Raw genomic sequence first — 22,070 nt, 5'->3', positions numbered from 1 at the left:
ACTGCCCACTCTGGGATCCAGATGCTATATTCACCGTATGATGATGGTTTTGTTTTATTTTCCACACATGGCCTTTTCATGCACTGTGTCTCAGAGATGGAAAATTCTGCTTTTTTTTTTTTTTTCTAATTTTGATAGTATGCTTTCCCTAGAATGACCTAAAACCAGGTCTTTTCATTCTAGATGGAGTCTAGCTCAGGATTATTTATGATTTATCTGTAGTTCATTTCCCTGAAGATTCTGGTGGTAAACTAATCCAGTGTCTCTTTTTGGAGCACCTACTTCATGCAGAACTCACACCAGCCATTGTGTGCAAGCAACACTAAAAAACTGGGAGTTCCTAACATGAAAGGAAACCTATAGACACTAGTAAGTATCAGTGGGTCCCTGAAAGAATATGCTAGAATCTGGGTGTTTTTTGAGGTTTGTGTTGTTGCCATTTAGTGTTAGTAAAGTACTTTCCTTCCACAAGACTAAAATAATATAGACGGTATCCCTCCCCCCTGAGGTTCTTCAGTGACTGATCTTCTGACACAAATATATTGAGGACTTGCATACATCCACTCAAAAAATTTTTAATGAACAGACCCTTATTTAGAACCATATATATTTCCTTATATAGAAACAGAGGGGCAAAAGGAGACTCAGTGCCACACGATGCTAAGAAATGTACATTACCCCAGTTTTAAGGGCTGCAGCTAGTACCTTTCAAGCATGGGAAACTGAGGAACATGGAGAACATAATGTCTTTTTTTTTTTTTTTTTTGGTGTTAATGCTTCATCCGTTTATTTCATCAACTTCCTTAGCTTATATGCGGCAGGGTGACGGGAACATAATGTCTTTAAATGGAAAAGTTTTGAAACTTAGAGAGTAAAACAATTTGATAGATATGCATATACTTTTCCAACTAACAATGGCCATAAAAATAAAAAAGATAATAAACACCCTTTCTTATTTTTATGGCCATTGTTAGTTGGAAAAGTATATGCGTATCTATCAAATTGTTTTACTCTCCAAGTTCATCCTATAAAGGGAGAAGAGGCATTAAGTCATTCAAGAAACTGAGTACCTACTGAACGCTAGGGACTGTGAAGGGATGTTCCAAGAAACACAAGGCAGTCCAAAGGATTTAGAATTTCATTGGGAAGATAAGACATGAGCAGAAATAAATTTAAAAAAGTAGTCATATAGGGGCGCTTGGGTGGCTCAGTGCGTTAAAGCCTCTGCCTTCAGCTCAGGTCACGATCTCAGGGTCCTGGGATAGAGCCCTACATCAGGCTCTCTGCTCAGTGGGGAGCCTGCTTCCTCCTCTTTCTGCCTGCCTTTCTGCCTACTTGTGATCTCTGTCAAATAAATAAATAAAATCTTAAAAAAAAAAGTTTAAAAACATGAGGAGGCCTGTATAGGTAAAAAAAAAAAAAAAAGTAGTCATATAAATGTCTCTTGTAATTGAGAAACAGAGGGGCAAAAGGCGACTCAGTGCCACACCATGCTAAGAAATGTACATTACCCCAGAATACTCCTCCAAACCATCTTAGTCACAATAAAATAAAAAGCTATCTACAGCCCAAAAGCCATTTTATCTACAATGCATGGACAAGAGATGGAGGTTTCCAGAATCTCGATTTCTTGCCTCAGGAAGCGAAGTGCCCATCACAGGCTACATATTGAATTTCCAGCAGAGGCAGGACACCCCAGCAAGTCTCCTGACTCATCAGCTATTACCCGTACTTTCCCCACTAGATCTGGTTAGTCCAGGAACAGCTCGGGATTAACACATCTCCATTTCCTTCTCTTAAAAACCCCCCTCCTTTCCAACAGCACTGGTGTCCATCAGGTTGTGCCCTCAGGTGCAGGTAAGGCAACAGGCTGCAGCCCTTGGTGAAGGAGAATCATCTCTGGTTTTGTCTTCGGAAGCTGGATGGTCCACCAGGGGCTCAGGAGCCCAGTGGAGACACAGTCTTCTTGGCCCTGAAGAAACTGAGTGTCGGGAAGGGAAATGACGTGTCCAAGGTCACACAGACTGATGATGGCGGCAGACATGGGGTAGGAACCAGGTCTTTTGATTCTAGCCCAGCGTCTCTCCCGATCTTTTAAAATTCCTGTGTTTTTTGGGCTCTTTTTATCTGCTTGCCTTTCTTCTTCCATTGGGGGTGGGGGATGTGTTTCCAGCGAATTAGCGAACAGTGGGTAAGGAGTTGGGGAAAAGCGTGTTTTCGGTCCGGGAAGAAGGCTGACGCACCCCGCCACCATTTATCCGACGCCCGCTCCGTACCAGGCTCCAGGCATCAGGGTACAGCCAGACCGTGTGGGTTTCCAAAGACCGAACCCGGGTCTCTCCCTAGGCCCGGCAGGCCCGGGCCTTGCTTGCCTCCACTCAGGAGCACTCCGCCGCTCCCCCTGAGCCCCCCGGCTGGCCTGTGCAGGCCCCACGTCCCCGGGGGCCCAGCGCCGTGCCAGGGCCCAGCAGCGCCCGGGAAACCTAGGAGGGGCACCCAGCCGCGGGAGGGGAGCTCGCGCAGCGCGCCCCCCGGTCGTCACGGCAACCAGGGAGGCGCTGACCCCTGACCCTGCGGCCCCGCCCGGCCCCGCCCCGTCGCGTTCCCGAGATCAACATGGAGACGGCCAACCCGGAAGTGCCGCCGCCGCCGCCGCCCGCCGGGTGTTAGGAGCAACCGGCCGGCGAGGCCGAGCCCCGTGCCCGCCGCCCTGCAGCCCGCGGCCCGCCGGCGCTGGGGCGGCCGTGTCCCCTGCCCCCCGTCCCGCTCCAGGGCCAGGCGACCCACCCCGCCCCCGCCCGAGAGGAGGAGCCGAGGCGAGGGGGAGGAGGAGGGGGAGGAGGAGGAGGAGGGAGAGGGAGAGGTTTGCGAGAGGGAGCCAGGCCGCGCGAGCCCGCGGCGGTTCGTATTACCGGGGTCGGAAGGAGGAGCCGGGCCGGGCCCGCCGACAGGCGCGGGCGGGCGGGAGGCGCGGAGGAGGCGGGGCGGCCCGGCCGCGAGGAGACAGGCTTGGGGCCGGGGGGCTGCGGGTTTGGGCGGGAGAGCTCTAGGCGGCGGGGCGGGGGGCGCCCTCCCTCCCGCGCAGCCCTCCGCGGGGCTCTGGCGGCCAGGCCTCACCTGCCCGCAGGCCCAGGAGCCGCCCGCCGCCGCCCAGGGTCCGTGCCCGCGGCCGGCGGCGCGTGAAGGTGCGGACGCCAGGCGCGGGGGTCCGCGCGGAGGCCTGGGCGGCGTGGCCGGGGGATGCTGGGCCCCTGGGCTTCTGCAGCGGAGAGGGCACCCCCAGGACAGCCGTGCCCCCGGGCTGCCCCAGCGAGGCGCTTGACAGTGAACCCTGGGGAAGTTGGGCAGCTGTGAGTTTGCCTGTCGCCCTTAAGTGCCCTTAGGATGCAGTGATTAAGGAATTAGGCTCTCCCTCCGGGAGGGGCACTGCCTGTGCTTGAGAACTCCGTGCAGAGAAAAAGGACAGAATGATGCTGTCCGAGCAAGCCCAAAAGTGGTTTCCTACCCACGTGCAGGTCACAGTGCTCCAAGCCAAAGATCTTAAGCCAAAAGGCAAAAGTGGCACCAATGACACATACACTATAATTCAGCTGGGCAAGGAAAAGTACTCCACCTCTGTAGCTGAGAAAACCCTTGAGCCAGTGTGGAAGGAGGAGGCCTCTTTTGAGCTACCTGGATTGCTAATGCAGGGGAATCCAGAGAAATACATTCTTTTCCTCATAGTTATGCACAGGTCCCTGGTGGGTCTGGATAAGTTTTTAGGGCAGGTGGCAATCAATCTCAATGACATCTTTGAGGACAAACAAAGAAGGAAAACAGAGTAAGTTATGTAATTTATTTTGAATTGGGGGAGATTAACTCTATCTTATTTATGGATATTGTGTTCTTGGAAATTATTTGTATAGCTTGGACATTGGTTTTTGCATTGAAATATGACCTAGTTTTAAGCACCCTATCTGCACGAATCTGAAGTGAAAATAGCCCTTGTGAAGAAATATTTTTTAAATGAAGGCGTTAATGATCCGTTACTCTCTTATTTTTGTTTAAGGTAAACATCTTAAATAATTGAATATCTTGCACTGAATTTTAAGTAAACTGACATTGTTTCATACTTACAAGAGGACTGGATCACATTGTTGATCAACCCAAACTTAACATGTGTTCAAATTGTTGTGATCATTAAACATCACAATTTTCCCGGAAATGTAACATCAGAAAATTAAATCTACCAGTGTAAGGTCTCATATTGAACTCTGAAGCTGTCAAAAGATAAATTACCAAATTTAGAGCTCAGTATTTCATTGCAGCTCTATAAACACAAGTTGGCCTTTATTTTAGCTTAACCATCTTTCGGGGTCAGTACATCTCGATGGAGTCTAATGCTGTTAAAAGAAAAATTTTAAAATGTGTACAATCTTAACCTTGGATAACATTTTTCTGTGAATTTACAACATATTGGAGTTAGTATATTCATAATTAGTTTTGTAGATCCGGCGTGTTTAGACTATGTTCAGTGCTTTCAGATTGGAGACAGTGATTCAATTCTTGTGATGAAGTGATTTTAATGACATCTTCACTGCAAACATGACCTTTAACCTACGACTTTAAAGCTTAGGATAGATATATTCTCATTTAAAAAAGGATAATATAAATTAGCACTTAGATATTATGTCTTAAGTTGAAAAATAATATGTTTTTAGAGATTGGTTTACTCACCCTTCCTTAAACCTATAATTATTCTGATCTGAGAGAACCTTAAGATTATCGGAATTAATGAGAGAAAAATACAGGTTGAATTTATAAGAGGACAAGAAGTTTCCAAAGCAGCTTTGGTGTTTTAATCATAATTGAAGTTTATTTGGCTTTTAAAAACTTTTGATAATGGTAACTTTCTTGAAGTTCATGTTAATTTCTTATATTTTAAAACAAGTGTCACTTAATATTTTCTGTACGCCTTCCTTTGATTAGAGTTTTTAGTAGATTTTTTAAAAAATCAGGACTTCATGTAAAGTTTATACATGAAGGGTAAAAGGGTAGAGAGATAAGTACTAGGAATGCAGGAGGAAAAACGGTAAATATTTAATTAGGAGATAACAATATTTTAAGAAAAAGGAGAGAAAAGTTTCAAAAAATGTGAAGTTAAATGTATTCCAATGATTTTTGATAACTGTTTGTTACCTCCAAAATGGGATTGTTTCCTCTGAGGGGTTTTCCATCAAGTTGAAACTGAAAAGTGGATAATCACTAAATAATTTGCTTCAAGTCACCAATTTTGGATGACACTTACTCTCTAATATTTCAAGTGTTTTGAATGTAAACTTTAAGTATATTGTGACTGCAAGTTTTATCTGCGCTTTTTGATACTTTTTATGTTAATGACTTATTACAGGCCTTCTCTAAAATCTAAATTTTCTGAGTGAAAGTAGGCCCAACTGTGAATCCAGAGATTCAGAGGATGAAATGAGCTTTTAAAATTCCGTCTTGTTTTACTCCTTATCTTTGGCAGCATCCGAATAACAGTATATTTGGCCGTAAGCAATTCTCCTGTTGTGGTTTCCCTAAAGAAAATCTCTATTGGCTACTATATAAAATTGATTAGAACTTTCAGGGGGAAAATGCTTTAAAATGTTCTTAACAGGGCTTGTGATGTTATTGCATGCAAAGTGATTTTCAGATGTTACCAAATCCCATTTTCGTTGTGGATAAATGAGGACCACATATTTGATGAGATGTCTTTATTGGTAATATTTCTAGTTTTTTAATATATTTAATAGCTTTCTTTTCCAGCACAGCTGTGCATGTGGCACAGTACAAGATGAACTTGAGCCACCGGTGTATTGCAAGAAAGATATTTAATATTCTGCACAGTGCTGAGCCTTGTCGGCATATCCCCAAGTGCTTTTTAGAAAACTGGTATGAGTTATGAAGGCTACCAGCTGATTTAGAAGTCCCATGAAACTGCTGGGTGTGACACTTTATACTCTTTGACACTGAAGACAAGTATTTACAGCTTGTTTTCCAATTGTGTCATGATAGGCAAAGAAGTGTGATGGCTAAAACTATTACTTTACTTATTTTTATAATTTGAAATTAAATACCTTTCTTTCTTTCTTTTTCTTTTCTTTTTCTTTTTTTTTTTTTTTCTTTTAAGGCAAGGGGAAGGGCCTGAGCCAGAACATTTTGAATGGGGCATGGAAAGAGAACTTCTGTATCTCCCACTTTTACGAGTGTCTGGGTTGGTTCTGGCATGAGATTTAAGGAAATAATACAATGTTTAATAATAGAATGGTAAAATCGTTCATGCTGTTATGTAATATCTATTGATTTTTTTTTTTTTTTTACAACAGGAATGGGTGATGTTATGTTTTTGGGTTTTTTGTTGTTTTTTTAAATGCTCATGAAAAGTAATAACAATCAGAGTTCCTAGAGTTAGGTATGACTCCAACACATGCAGATTTTAGGACTTTTGTGTGAGTCTCTGCAGTGCACCTGTGTCCTGGCCCCTGGCACCCTTCCTGCCAATCTTGTCCCGTTCCTGACCACACAGCACCAATTGCTTGGGAATAGTTCCCACATGTGTGGTGGTTTTTGAACATGGACCTGTGCCCACTAAAAATTGAACAGAGGCCATATACAGTTTAAAAACAGCACTCCAGAGGTGAAAAAAATCAGCATTAATCCACTAAGCCCCAAATGCTGTGTCTTCATTCTATCTTTTTGAAGCCTGGGAAAGTAAGTGCTATCTCCGGAATGGTTCTTGACGGCCTCATTAAGACTTCCCCATTATATCACTTTCAAAACAAAGCAGCTAAAGTAGTTTGTCATGCCTAAATTTTAAGTTTTATATATTTGTTAAAATTCTTCGCAGGTTTCTTTGGTTTTGTTTTGTTTTTGTCTTGAAGTGGGGGGAGGGTGGAGAAGGCACTGTATTTCAAGTTTGTATTCCAACACTGACTTGCTTGATTCTTTAAAGCGTACTTGAGTTGTGTTCCCTACCGTAAAACAAAATGACACAACACACACACAGAGTTGTAGCCTGGTTGTGTTAAGAGTATAGTTTTAGCAAAAAATATTCAATAAATATTTATGGAGCGCAAGGCAGACTGCCTTCAGTGAGCTTACCCTTTGGCAGTAGAAAACCTGCATTGCCTTCCTCCTTGGTTGTCACTGCCTCCTGATTGAACACAGAGCCCTGTAACACATGGCCAGCCCTGCCTTTAACCTTATTGACATATGTGGTTCATCAACTAGTAAAGAACTTCTATTTTCATGCAGATGTTATTCATCAACTTGGAAATTTTCCTTACTGATTTTAATCTGACATTGGGATGTTACTTCGCCTTTGTGCCTCAAGTCCCTCATCTATGAAAAATGGATGTTAAAAAGTAGATGATTGATTTGGTCTTATTTCTGAAATTCAGTGAGTTTTGATTATTCCTCCTTCCATCTATTGGGTTTTTGGTTTATTTTTTTTTTCAGATTTGCTTTGATTTGTTATATACATGGAAGAGGACATGCTTGGGTTTTTTGTTTTTGGCACACTTCTTCCACAGTGTAGTCATTAGTTTGTGTAAAGCCTAGATGTTTCAGAGTATTACCCACGTACCATCCATCAGAAGCATTTCTTTCCCATTGAAAATGGCTTTATTTCCCAGAACTGGGAATTAATAACTGGGGCTATAACCTTGCTTTTCAAGTGCTAAATGTATCTTGTTCAAGGTTCTCTACTCCACAGAGTTTATTTCTGTCATTTCTCATTTCTAGTCCTGTGTCTTCAGACTTCACTGTTTGCTTCAAGGGGGGGTCTCAACTTGGGGTCTTGGGATAATGCTTCCTACAAGAAAATATTTTATTTTTAAAAAACTGCTTGTTTTGATGCACCTAGATCTTAATTGACTGAATTGCTTCAAATTAATGAGGAAAATATTTCTCTTGTGTGTTACTTGCCGAGATGGAAGTGGTATGGATGTTGTGTGCCAATTTTCCCTCCTGCCTGGAAAGATTCATGAACTAATCTTCCACCTGATGGATAGTAAACATAAGCTTCTGGATATCTTCCTGGTAACAAGGAGAGAAAGTACTAATGTAAAATTAGATCAGAGTTCCTTTGTAGCTAAGAAAATTTGTTATACTCTCTTAGAACCGTATTTAAGTAATAACCTGTCTGCAAGTTATGCTTCATTGTTAAGTAATGTGAAAACACTGTAGAAACTCTTTCCTAGGCTTGATTTTGTCTTTTTTTTTTTTTTTTTTTTTTTTTTTTTTTTTGCTGTTTCCCTGTGGATTAACCACTTGTATCACTGACCCCACCAGAGGCTTTCTCATGGATAACAATACTATGAACAAAACCAAAAATAAATTTGGCTTATATAGTAGCCCCCTTATACCCACAGGGATACGTCCCAAGACCCCCATGGGGGTAGAAGCCGTAGCTAGCACCCAATCCTAGATATAGTGAGTTTTTCCCTGTATGTACATACCTATAATAAAGTTTAATTTATAACTTAGGCACAACAAGAGATAGGTAGTACAATAGAGCAGTTACATACTGTAATAAAAATAATGCGGATGTGGTCTCTCTATCTTATTGTCCTCTACTCACCATTCGTGGGGGTGATGAGAGCTGATAAAATGCCTCTGTATTGAGACAAAGTGAGATGAATAACGTAGGCTTTGGGACATAGCATTAGGCTACTACTGACCTGAGGACACAGAAGTTCCAGGACACAGTTGACCGCTGGTAACTGAAGCCAGGGAAAGCGAAACCATGGATAAGGGGGGACTATTGTAATATCATTGACAATGGGCAGTGCGATTCAGCGAACTGAATGAAAGCACAAGATTTGGCTCCAATTAAAATTATTTTTCTTTGGTGCTGTTACAGTAGCAATAGTAAGTGAAGCAAATAGATTCTAACAGGAAGCATTTAAGCTTGCTTTTTCAAAAACTTCACAGGATTTGTGACTATTTGTCACTTCCTACATTTTACTCATTTTTCATATTTTATTCAGGAGAAGGCTTTGACCCACTTTATATGAATCTAAATTACATCTTATGTAATTTTCACAGTTAGCAAACCATAATGCAGTGGTCTTCGATGTTAACAAGATTCTTTCAATAGATTTTACAAGAAGAAAAACGGGCTAAATATTTAATTATTAAAAATGTGGTCATTATTGTATGATGTTCGGGAGTAGTGTGTTGATGAATTCTTTCCTGGCCTTTACTTCAGTGTCTTTTAACATGAACAAATGTTCTTAGGCCACTAGCAGTACTTATGTCAGATGGATACATAATAGCTCTCGTGCTTAGTTTGCCTTGATGTGGAATAGCTTAACCTAAAAAGCTCTTTGTATATACCAAGCTTATATCCTTTCTTCCTTACGTGTTACAACCCAGTTTTTTTTTCCTTCTCTTTAAGGTGGTTTAGATTAGAATCCAAACAAGGAAAAAGAGCCAAAAACAGGGGTGAGATCAAAGTCAATATTCAATTCATGAGGAACAATATGACAGCAAGTATGTTTGACTTATCAATGAAGGACAAAACAAGATCTCCTTTTGCAAAATTAAAAGATAAGATGAAAGGTAGAAAAAATGATGGAACATTTTCGGATACGTCTTCTGCAATCATTCCAAGTTCTCACATACCCGATGCCAGTACTGAATTTTCAAGTGGTGAAATACAGATGAAATCCAAACCAAAAAAGCCTTTCCTTTTGGGTCCTCAGCGACTCTCTTCAGCACATTCAATGTCTGATTTAACTGGGACACACATATCTTCTGAGAAACTCAAGTCCGGCACCATTGGTCAGACGCATCTTCTCGGACGGCAGATAGATGCCTTTGGAGCGGTTCCAGAAAGTGGTAAGTAACACTATCTAATTGTATCCTTGGTGATCCGAACTACCATTTTAAGTTTTAAAGTCAAACTTATGAAGTTAGAAAATGAAAATTGCAATTTCTTCGTAGTTTCTTAGTTGTCAGCCCTTTATTGGGCGTCGAGTACGCTCAAAATTGGTAAGTTTATTAAAGGCAGAATTTGTCTGGTGACAAATAATGGCGAATATAATTCACTGTTGTGTTTATATTATTAAATGATAACAAAAATGAGTCCCAGTTGCTTTTCATGTCCTGGCGTCTTTTTTTGACTGCTGTTTCTTTGGTCTTGAAAGCCTGAAGCATAAATAAATATTCCATTTAATCAGAAAGTTCCTATAAAAAAATATTGTATGTTCAGAAGTAGCAAAGTATGTTTAATGCTAATGATGAAAAAAGTCTTTGGGAATTTATAGCACCATTGTGCCCCTCAGAACCTCTAGTTTTGACATTATAGTTTGTGTATGTGATTGTTTTTTTCTGAGCTGAGTCAATTCCTGATTGTCTAGCAATATGCTAATTATTATTAGCCTACCTACTTGAGACTGCTATGCTTCACCATTTTAAGATTGTTTTCCTTGATTATTTTAAAGGTTAATATCTTTAAATAGCTAATTGCTCTCATTCTAAAAGCAGCAGTGTGCACACAGAATGTGTCAACTAGTGTGATGTAATGTGTCACTGATTATGTACTAACTACAAAATTGTTTTGCAGGAAGTCTCAAATCTCCACACAGAAGAACATTAAGCTTTGATACTTCTAAAATGAACCAACCTGACAGCAGTGTGGATGAAGGTGAATCGTCTTTCGGAAGACAAAATGACCCATTTACAAATGTGACTGCTTCATTACCCCAAAAATTTGCAACACTGCCAAGGAAGAAAAATCCATTTGAAGAAAGCAGTGAATCATGGGACAGCGGCATGAATTTATTTTCAAAATCAGTTGAAGTAAGAAAAGAAAATAAAAGAGAGAAAAGGGAGAAAGTTAGCCTATTTGAGAGAGTGACTGGAAAAAAAGATAGCCGAAGATCCGATAAACTTAGCAATGGGGGATCTGATAGCCCTTGTGACTTGAAATCACCTAACGCATTTAGTGAAAATCGTCAGGACTGTTTTGATTATGAGTCAACTAATCCGTTTACAACAAAATTCAGGGCTTCACATATAATGCCATCTTCAAGGTAAGCCTAACATGGGGGAAGTTGTGCTATTTTGAAAAATACTGTACTTGAAAGTATCAAATATCCCTTTTAAATACTTGAATGTTTTAAATTCCTTTTATTTGATTTTAACAAAAATCTTATTTTTATAATCAATTAAGGAACCAGGCAACATTGCATACATCTTTGGAATTGAACTTTTTATCTTACAAGGATAAAAAATTCTTAATCCCCACCCTAGTCTATCTCTACTTAAGTGAGCCAGAAAGAAACATACTGAACCTTAACGAAGAGAACGCGTAGCTTTTGGTGACCCATGGTGAGAGTGAATCACCACTGGGTGTTAATTCAGGCCAGAAATTCGGTGATATGTTACGTTTCTGGATATTGTTTTCCAGGGATTAGTTCAGGGGCTCTCTGGAGAGGATTAGTGGACCAATAGCAGCCCATGGGCTGTTCTTTAAGAAATACTAGCTTAGGTTAAGTATTAATGGTTTTCATCATAGATGTTAACTACCCTTATCAAATGTCTATTTAGAAGTAGCTTTTATTTGTGAATGTTTACTGGAATTTTGTGACCCTTGTGGGTACTATAAATTTATCAAAGAGTTTTCTACATGATGACTTGTGGTCATAGGAATAATCACTATCATGATAAAGATTCGATTTTCAAAAATCGTAGTTCGCAGCTACACGTGTAACGGTACTTTTCTTCTTCCTTAGTGCAAGTTGGAACTATATACCTTTGAATGAGATTATGGATTTTGCAGAAGTGAACGGTGGAATAGCTGATTAAAGAAAACCTAATCAAGGAATAAGATGAATTTATTGGAGTCCTAAGCAGGATAGAGTGTTTGCCGTTGAGTGTAGACGTTTTTCCTTAAGGCAGTACCGTATAGGATGCTGACCTGAGTGGGAATCCTGGCTCAGTAGCTCTGGGACCTCTGTGAACCTCGTCGTCTCCATCTTTGAAACAAGGAAAGGAATACCTGCGTGGTAGGGTTGGGTGATGATAAATTATAAATCAAGTACATGGTATAAAGCCAGTGAATGGTGGCTGTTACTATGTTTTATATACTGTCATATCATCTTTTATTCAAAAACAGTGCCTTGTTTTGTCCCACCATTCACAAAAGAATATAGTGTGAAGGAGCGTCCTGTTAGACGGTGCTCGCCCACCTGTCTTCTGATTTTCTAAAGATGGGTGAAAGTAGGCATTTAACATTTTCAAGGGAAAAGTGTATTTCTTTCATTTTCTTTTAGTAGTAAATATTTGCTAGGGCTTTAAAAAGTATTCAGTTTTCTTTATAAACTGTACACCAAAAAATGCATTTTTATCATGTGGTATTAATGTTTTAATCGAAGAGTCCATAGTTTTGTTATGCTACTCATATATTTTATGTTGGTGTTTCATATAGCGTAGTCTACATATTGTCTTAAGTCCTAAATTACAGAGGTAAATAGAAATGTACTTTTCTCCCTTTGCTAAACTTTTTTTTTTTTTGAAGAAGAAGATAATTAAAAATAACTGTCTGTGATAACTTGGAGATTGGGTAAGTTAAATAATTTTAAAGTCAAAGAAAAGCAAGAAAAATGGGAACTGGTAAGAAAATAATGTTTTTACATCATGGAGGCATGTGGAAAAATAAGTATCCTCAAATCTTTAATTGCCCTCTACTTGGGCTGTTCACGTGGATTGCTGTGGGCTTTAAATGTGAGTGTGGCATCTTGCCAGATTTAGGCTTTGTTTGGGTGACTTCAGGACAAATGCTGATTCTTTCAAAATTAGAGCTATTTCTTGATAAATGCATAAAATGCTTGCAAATGTGTAAGAAACAAGATTTTTAAATTTTAAGTCTTTCTCTTCTTCGTGTTCTTTGGGATGCCAGGTATGAGGACAATATTGTACTCTTTCCCTATGTGTTGCAAACCATGTTCACGGTAAATACGTTTGCAATTAAAGGGTCGCTCTAATTTACAGTGTAAAAAAGAAGGATTGACTCTAAGTAGATCAAGGAAGAGAGTGCAGTTCAAAGTTCTGGAAAGCAGCTTGATCTTGAGTGGAATTTGGGAGGATACAGTCAAGGGAGTTTCGTCTGTCCGTGACCGTGACCGAGTGTTCCTGTTTCTCCTGCTGACATCAGCCCTCAGTGAGAGGAGACATTTTAGATTTCCCAGGTTCACATCTCAACCACATGCACTTTGGAAGCCACAGACTGCCATCACTAGGACATGGGCTGTGGATAATTTTTTCCAGTAGTGCTGTTTTGAGTCTCCTGGACTCCTGTGACTGACGTCTGTGAGAGTGCTGACTGGAGTGAAGGCAGACCACTAGGCTGGGGAGCCAGGGGGCATTCTCTGAGTGAGCGGCTCACCTGGGATCGCAGGTGCAGGGGTAGTGTGCTGCTGCCCTGTGAGTGCACACGGTGTGATTGAACCTGGAGAATTTTCTTTATTCCAGAAAACTTGAAAGCACTGAGGAATGCTTTCTTAGAAGTCAGAGTTATTATTTCTTGGTAAAGAAAAAGTAAAATCCACCTGACGAAATCGCCTTGTAAACCGCAAAAAATACTACCTTGTGCTACCATTCTTGGAATAGGTCTGATAATAGTCTTGCATAAAACCAATAGAAGAAATGAAATCAGTTCTTTGTAAGGTTACTCCAACAAGGAATAGGAAAATGGGCTTCTTTGAAGCCCTTTGCTGCCCTGTGTTTACTAATTCACAGCTTCTTTCCTCTTACCTGCCCCTCTTCTTTGAAGCCTTGCCTGCTTTCTTTGGAAGAGGTCCTTGATCCTTGTGGGGACAGCCTTTTCTTGTGTAAGTCTGTGGGCATCCCTTTGTTCACTAATGGACCAGTCACTGGTCTCCCTTCCACCACCAGGAACAGCTTGAGGGCGAGGGCGTTTCATTCATCTTTCTGCCCTTAATCTCCAGCCTGATGCTTGGTAGGTGGTAGGGGTTAGAGCAAATCACTTTTGAATCAGTGAACACAGGATAGCAGACCCATTTCCTAAAATGTGCTTTTATTCCTTTAGGCTCCTCTTCCAGCCCAGTATGGGCTGGGAAGACCTTCTGGCACACCAAAAATAGACCCACAAAGGCAAATAGGTGCATTTTTATGTAAAACTAAGCATTATTCAGCATCTCAGTGAGTGTCAAAGGGATCTTGAAATTTAATATTCAGACCCTACGTAGCAGTTTCTGGAGTTTCTTCAGATCTCTGTGTTAAGTAGGTTATCAGCTGTCATAAACAACCCCAGATCTCAGTGGCTGATCACAGTCAAAGTGTGTCACTCACTGTCACCTCCTGATTCATGATGGCGGGGAGGAGGGAAGTGGTGTTTTGCTCCTGCGGTCATTCAACTGCACAGTGTTATTCAGGAGCCAGGCTCCTTCCTTCTTGTGGTGCCACCATTTACCACCCAGCTGGCAGGGTCGAGCTTCAGGAGCGAAGAGCCGAGGGTCCCGTGTGGCACGTCTCTGTGTCAGGCCTGGCTGCCGTGTGCATCACCTCCACAGCTGTCCCCTTGGCCAGAGTCCGTCACGTCCCAGCCCCAGGGCAGCCAGTGAGGAAAGCCGGTTCCGTTCCGGGGTGGACCCAGAAGAAAGCTGAGTTGGGTGCGGTGAGGGTGCCGCATTGTGTGTGTGGTCTGCGCGGTTCTGAGAAGTCTGGTTGCTGTCTCACACTGAGCATGCCGCGCGACCCGTACTGCACATGCGCTGCAAAGTGTAGGTGGATTTCTTGGCATTTTCAGGAAGATGGTTCATCGGTTTGTGACTGGGCCGGAGTTTGTGTTTTCAAATCACGGCTACTCTTGCTTTTTCGTTATAGTCGCAGGTAGTTTGGTGTCATCAGGACCAACTGCGGTGTCGTGTGTCTGACCCCACACAGTTTGTAAAGTAATGCTTATTTGCATCGGCAGTTTGATCATTTTCCAAGAACAAAAAAACCCGTGTGTGTTATGCCATTTTTAATCATTTGTTCACACCATGTCTAATTTAACACCAGGCTGGTCTTCCAGTGAAAAGTGGACATGGTATCTATGTTCAGCAAACAGGATGTCCTTTTTTTAGAAAAACAGAGACACACCTAGAGCCTTAGCTGGGGACAGGTGACGAAGTTCTGGCTTACAGGAGTGAGTGAGAGAGGAAATCTACCACGTCCAGGTCTGGTCCATGAAAATGTCCTGTGCGGTCATCTCGATTGCCTGTCTTTCTCAGTACCTTAGGCCAGATGTTGGCAAACCATATTTTTGTAAATAACGTTTCAGCTTCGCACAGCCCAGCCACTGGTTTGTCTACTTTTGTGCCATAGCAGTGGAGTTGAGTCCTTGTAACAGAGACTGTGTGGCCTGCAAAGTTTACTGAAATAGTTTGCTGAGCCCCAGGCTGACTGAATGGAGATCTTCATAAAAGACAGAGCCATAAGACACGGGTAGCCTGGGTCCCTGAATGTGGAAGGCCACCTCACCAAGCATAAATGATTAAACCTTATCTGAATGAGACATTCTGAGAGTATTAAGTGAACTGCAGTTTTTGCATTTTATTTATCACAACACTTAGCATTACTACTACTTAGTATTAAGGGCACGGGAGCCATGGTAACTTTAGTCTGTTGGAAAAGCCTAGTTCAAGAAAGTTTAAGAACCTCTGATTTGTAACACCAAATCCAAACTCTTCTAACTTTAAAGACTTACTGTATTTTAGGTTTTTATTGATTCGCCAACTTTTCTTTTACTGTTCCTTATCTCTCTGTTCTAGGTAAGTTAATTTCCTTACCTCTCTCCTCTGAGGCCCTTCTAAGCCTTACTGTGCCCATTTCTTGGCTCAGTCCTGGAATGTCCTCTTAACTCATCTGAGTGTGCTCAACCCGTCCTTTAGGCTAAGAACTCTTTAATTCATTCTTGGTTAATAACATAGTGTTTCCTTTTGGATTTCTGCTGATACAGAACATAACTGCTCTAGGATATATATTGTGTCTGGGTCTTAGTCTACCTTGCTAAGCTGTCTAAGCTTCTTATAGCTATGCTGAATCTTCTTTTGTGGGCACCCCATACCACCTAGATGAGTACATGTCCTCCTTTGTGCTGATCGTCAGCGGCTCCTGGGGCTTTCTCTTCAGCTACAATTTGTTGGGTCCTATCTCAGACTAAATTAGAATCTTTAGGATGAATGGGCCCTGAAATGAAAGTCAACATTTCTAAAACTTCCCACTGATTCTCAGTCAGGTTTAAAAATTACTCATCCAACTTATATCCTTTATTTCATAAGACTAAAGGAAGTTCTAACTAATGAATAGAAATCTGGAGTTGTTTTGGTGAACTCATGGTTGAATAGATGACTTAGTCACTGGGCCCTAAGTAAGGTGGAGGTCAGCCAGACTAAAACAGGGACATGGAGAGGAGTATGAGATTTGGCTGAATAGCTAAGAAACATGTAAATTATGGTAGGTATTGAAGACCAGGCAGAAATGTCTGAGTGCTTAATACTTGTGGCATCTGTGGATGAATAGTGTCTCAGAGTTCAAGTAAAACCTAGACATCAGTAGTGATGAACACCACTTAGAAAATACGCTTGTGTTTATACGCTCTCTCTCATAACTTGAAAAGAAGATCTGTGATGTATTCTTCCGAGCCTCCATGAGAAGATTCCGGATTGAAGAACTGCCCCCAGTCAAGAGAATTCACTGTGTATGTCTCATTCTGAAATGTTTAAAAAAAAAAACTCTCTCTCTCTATATATATATATATTTTTTCCCCCCAAAATATTAGTGTGCTCTGTATGAAGAGCTGATGTTTGATTTTGGAAAGGAGGCTCACTGGAAAGCAAGAACTTATGGGAGGTATTTTTACCACAGAAATTTGATTGGTGAATATTCTGTATGTGACTCATACAAAGAACATGCTTTCCTTTCATATTTTCCTGTTGTATTGTTGTGAATACAACGTAGCAAACTCCTAGTTGTTCTATGTTAACTTAATGGTATGTCTTATAATATCATTCCTGGTGTTACTGATTTTATTAGGGCATATATACATATATTTGCATTTATAGTATTTACTGTGAAAAAACCTGCTTGATGCTTAGCTGGTGAAACAGTTATTTTTTTAGGACAGTACAGAAATAGTGTCTAAGATCAAGAATTCCTGTCTATCATTAATATTTTATAATTTTGCATGACAGTATGCCTTTTACTTTTGGGATCAGGTTGACCTACTTCTCTTTTTCCCTTCGTCCTTTCTTTCTTAACTCAATTCCTGTCTAAATTGTATCGTATCTTTCTTAGAAACTACAAAAAAATCAGTTACCTGGAATGTATATTTAAATGTGTTTCTAATTTTTACAAATCACGTAGGCATATAAACATGTAGTCATTATTATGAAGTTATATAACATGTCCGTGAAAAAAAGAGACTGTTTACTGTAGGCCTGCATTTTGATTTTAAAAAGTTAGAGTAAACAAATGTTCCAAAAGAAATGATCCTATTCATAGTTTCAAAACTTTCATTTTTATAGTGGTCCTTAAGGGCCTTTTCTTTTTTTTTCCCCCTGTGTGAGTTTAAAGCTCAGTCTCTAGTATAATAAATATAATAAACCTTAACATGTATAAGGTTTATTTTAATAACAGTATTTATTTTTTGTTCCTGTTTGTCTAATAGTAAAGATAATTTTGCCTCTCATTCATGACAGGCCATAAATCTTTTACACAGCTGAAAATTTGTGGCCTCATTTACAAGACAGAAAACAAAAACTTTTGAGATGATTTTTAGAGCCATTAATCCATTAGTGTCCAGGGATTTGCAGAATGTATCCAATGAAACAGTGACTAGGAACATGAAATATGCAATATGATTAGTTCCCTTAACACTAACTAGAACTTTTATGCTAAACTCCCCAGATACTACTTGAAACTTTTTTACCCTTTGTCATCCTAATACTCATTATAATAGCTCTCATTAATTGGTACATCTCCCAATGGGTTAATTTGCAGATACCAACCATGCCATCCTTTTGCTAACTCACTAATGCAAATTGATATTTATAGACTTCAAAATTGAAAACAAAAAAAGCTCTGTAACAAAAAAAGACAAAAGTTTGCCGAGTTGTTATTATTATTATTATTTTGAGTTGAGAGATTGAGATACAGAGAGATTTTGTGAAAGAAGAAAACCAGCCCAAAAAATCTACAAAAACTACTGTAGGCTAATAAACTGATGTGAAAATTTCTCAATTTACAGCACTTGACAGGTGCTAAAAGAAAAGCATCTTTAATTTTAATGTGTTGTTAGGACCTCTTTAGAGAGACTGTACAAGTTATTAACAAGGTCCTCTGAGACAGGAGACGGGTAATTAACAAGACCTATGGAGATATAGTTTAGGTAATTAACGAGCTCTTAGGCACTGGACACAGGATAACAGGACGAGTCCAATAGTTAAAGAGAACAGGTTGTTATGATATGATCAAATACAAGATATAGTATGTAAGTCCTCCTGAGGTTTCTGATAAGAAAGTATTAAGATTATATTCTAGTGACCCCAGTGCAAATCAATATGTAGATTTTAACTTTTAAGGTAGAATTTGAGAGGATTATTTCTTTGTCAAACCAACAAGCTTGTTACATATAGATTAATAATCTTCATTAATTACCATGAATGAACATGTATATTTTGAGAATAATACATTGGAAAGATGTAAAATTATTTGATTCCAAATTATTTTAGTTATCTGTTGTTATGCTTCTTTTTCACTGGTGGCCTGTTGGCTAAAACTGTCTATTCTAAACCAGCCTTACTTTTCTTATCCCCTTTAAAGTTGTTGGGATCTAGGCCAGAGAGGAGGCTCTTCTTCACCAGCATAGTTTTTACATGATATGTACAGCTCCTATCCTGCTCTTATGGTACTCTCTAGTTGAGACTTGATATTCCCAATTTCAGACATTTGGCAGTTATTTCCTCCATAAATTTGAAATTGTTGGGTATGAATCGAGTTTTGTTTCAGAAAACTCCCAACAGTCAGTAGACCTTTATTATCATAAATATGTTATATTTTGAAGATTAAGAACAAAAAGAAAGCCCTTGCAGGTCTCCTGATTCATTCCTTTGCCTCCTCCGTGTGACTACTCCAGTCCTTCTAGATGATTTTTTTCTGGATTTCAGGTCTGATAATCAAATGGCACTTTCATTTGTGTTATTTTTGGATTATTTACTATATAAGAAAGTCAGAGGTTAGTAGAATATAAATTCCTGCTCTTAGACTTCATAGAAATGGGCATGTAAATATTAGGTCTCCATTCCAAGCTAAGGACTGGACGTTGTAGAGGCAGTGGGGAACCATGAAGATTTTTAAGTTAGGCTGTGATATGATCAGAGTAAAGTCTTAGATAGCCCTGTAGCATGGGAGAGTCTGGTGGAGACAGGAATGGGAAGGGGGAGGACTTGGGTCAGGAAAGCTAGTTAGAAAGTTAGCAGGGCTGTGAAGGTGAGAGTTGATGTAAGTTGCTTGGCGGTGAGGATGGAAAAGAAGGGAACATCTTGGAGATGTGTTTCTTTTGTATGTGGAGGTCGGGATGGTGGGGGGTCGGTAAAGGAGAAGAAACAATGAGAGCTCTGATGATGTGTCTTTAATCAGTGTGTTAAATTTGATGAAATTGCATTGTAAATGGACAGACCGTCCCCCCACTCACAATGGTTCAACTTAACAAATTTTCAGTTTTATGATGGTGATAAAGTGATATGCATTTGGTAGAAACCATACTTCAGAATTTTGAATTTTGATCTTTTCCCAGGCCTGGGATATGCCATAGGATTCTCCCTGGTAAGACTGGGCAGCCGTAGCAACCACAGCTTGTAGTCAGCCCCGTGATCGAGAGGGCAGACAACTTAAAACTATTCTCCACTCATCCAGCCATCTTCTTTTCCACTTTCAGTACAGTATTGATGAACTACATGAGATATCTACCACTGTATTATAAAATAGGCTTTGCCTTAGGTGATTTTGCCCAATTGGAGCCTAATGTAAGTGTTCTGAGCACATTTAAAATAGGCGGGGCTAGCAATGATGTTTGGTAGATTAGAGGTATTAAGTGCGTTTTCATTTTACAGTATTTTCAGTTTACAGTGGGTTAATTGAGATGTAACCCCCATTGTGAGTCAGGGAAGATCTATCTTAGCAACAATGTCAAGTCTGTTATCTTTGAATCAAAGTTGGCATTTTCATCTTGTTGGGAGAGGTTTGAGTTTTTCCTTTTTTCTTTCTTTCTTTCTTTCTTTCTTTTTTTTTATGAGGTCCTGTCTTGTTTATTTTAGAACTTTGTTTTACAGATAGAAATTATGTATTTTGAGTTGTTGAAGACAAGCAAGTTAGAATCCACACACTAAATACAGTTCTTGAGCATTTGTTTTTAAATACCAAAACACACTTGGCTTCTTTGAACATAGCAGTGCAAATTTCAGTAATTGCTTATGGATTTAATGCATTTCAAGTGTGCTCACCTTAGAATTGTAATTACTGCATGTATTTCTCTCCAGCAGTTTCGGCTTTACTAAATCTTGTCCCCGCTGGACCCCTTTTGTTAGTTTCTCACAAGAGAATAACTTCTGTTTCTTTTATATTTAGCCCTACTTCTGTGAACTCTACTTTTTCAGGCCCCGCTTCTGTGTTTAGAACCCTTCCTTTTGGGCCATTGTGACCACATCACCTGCAGTTACTTTTTGCCATAATAATAAAGCTTTAACTTTTGAAATACATGGACTGTTTCTATATTTTAATCGGCGGTAGTGGTGGTACCTGTGGAAGGGGTATTCTAAATAGCAGTGGCGATAGAAAATAAAGCAACTAATTTGATTATGAAATAATTTTCTTTTGACACATTTAGCTAGTTTCTAAGAATATCGGGATGCAGACGTTTGACAGTTGTCTCCTCGAACTTGTATTTTAAGGATAAATTATTGCCCTTTGATTCAATGTGTTAAATATATTCTAGTATTAATATATGACATAACTGTAATATAAATATTAAAATGTGATCTATAAATATGTATTATACTAAATATAATGTATCTTCTTACGTCAGGTAACAATGTTTGTTTTTTATGTATTTGTTTTAACCTTAGAAATCTTTTTGACAAAAGTGCTAATACCACTTAAATAGCAGTTACATGAATCAGCTCAGCCTAGAGTAAAGCTTAATTCAAGTTGCCAGTTTTTAAAAATTGTTTTAACAGACATGTATGTGGAGCCCTGCCAGGGCTTAGGGGTGGTGGCTTGAAGACAGATTCATAAAGGACCGAAGTCCTAGTAACTACACAGCTAGGGATAGGAACGTGTAAGCAGTGACCCATATTCCAGTCAGAAGGAATTGTGTCAGACAGAATTTACTGTAGAAAAGGTAAAGGAACACTTCACTAGAAATTCAGAAATGCTTCTTCAAGGAAGAGGCCTTTGAGCTTGTTCTTGACCATCAAAGATGATTTTTTAAGTTGGAGAATGAGTGGATAGACAGTTACTTCAGTAAATAACCAGAAAGCTTGTTTAAAAAAAAGGCAAGATGCATTTTGAAGGAATATTTTATAAATAATGACTAAGTACTCTTGTATCGTTAGCTCTTCACTCACTGTTTGGTAATTCTACCATTTCTTTCTTAGTTGGAGTCGTGGAGCTGTACTCCGTGCCTGGTAGGTTCCTGAGGAAGTGTGTTTGCTACTTTAGGCTACCAAGGAGCCAATTAGTGAGTGCCCTGCAGTGGGCCTCTGCCTCGGGTATAATGACCTCTTTGTTAGGATCCTGGTGTGGGATTGGGGGTGTTCAGGTTCATCACATATTTTGTTGACCAGAGGTCTACAGTATATTTTTGTTTCATACAGATCTTTTCATTTTCAAAAAATTAAATGCCCCAAGTAAATGAAAAACGAGAATCATGCTGAACATAATTTAATACTTGATCCAGAAAATATATTTGATTACCTTCTTCCCCTCAAAGATGTTATAATATAATGTGAAAATATAAATATAGTGATAGTAGAATGTTC

At 39.8% G+C, this 22,070-nt stretch overlaps 1 protein-coding gene across 3 annotated transcripts in view; it reads left to right on the top strand.

Annotated features, from left to right (window-relative positions):
* The first annotated feature begins 984 nt into the window (after nt 1-984).
* The window catches only part of RAB11FIP2 (RAB11 family interacting protein 2), a 43,502-nt gene continuing 22,416 nt past the window's right edge, over nt 985-22,070 (top strand). Inside the window, exons 1-4 of one of the 3 annotated variants that reach the window (XM_059398686.1) lie at nt 985-3,820; nt 9,422-9,864; nt 10,592-11,060; nt 11,763-11,850. In XM_059398686.1, coding sequence (XP_059254669.1) covers nt 3,468-3,820; nt 9,422-9,864; nt 10,592-11,060; nt 11,763-11,835 — 1,338 coding nt within the window. In that variant the 5' untranslated portion in view covers nt 985-3,467 and the 3' untranslated portion in view covers nt 11,836-11,850. Of the gene's footprint in view, nt 3,821-9,421; nt 9,865-10,591; nt 11,061-11,762; nt 11,851-22,070 lie in introns of those variants that run through there. The other 2 variants (XM_059398685.1, XM_059398687.1) reach the window with 2 other exon arrangements.

Source organism: Mustela nigripes, chromosome 4 (genome assembly GCF_022355385.1).
Source record: "Mustela nigripes isolate SB6536 chromosome 4, MUSNIG.SB6536, whole genome shotgun sequence".
NCBI classification, from domain to species: domain Eukaryota; kingdom Metazoa; phylum Chordata; class Mammalia; order Carnivora; family Mustelidae; genus Mustela; species Mustela nigripes.
Note: the sequence above shows the minus strand (reverse complement) of the source record. Positions and strands in the feature narration are given on the sequence as shown.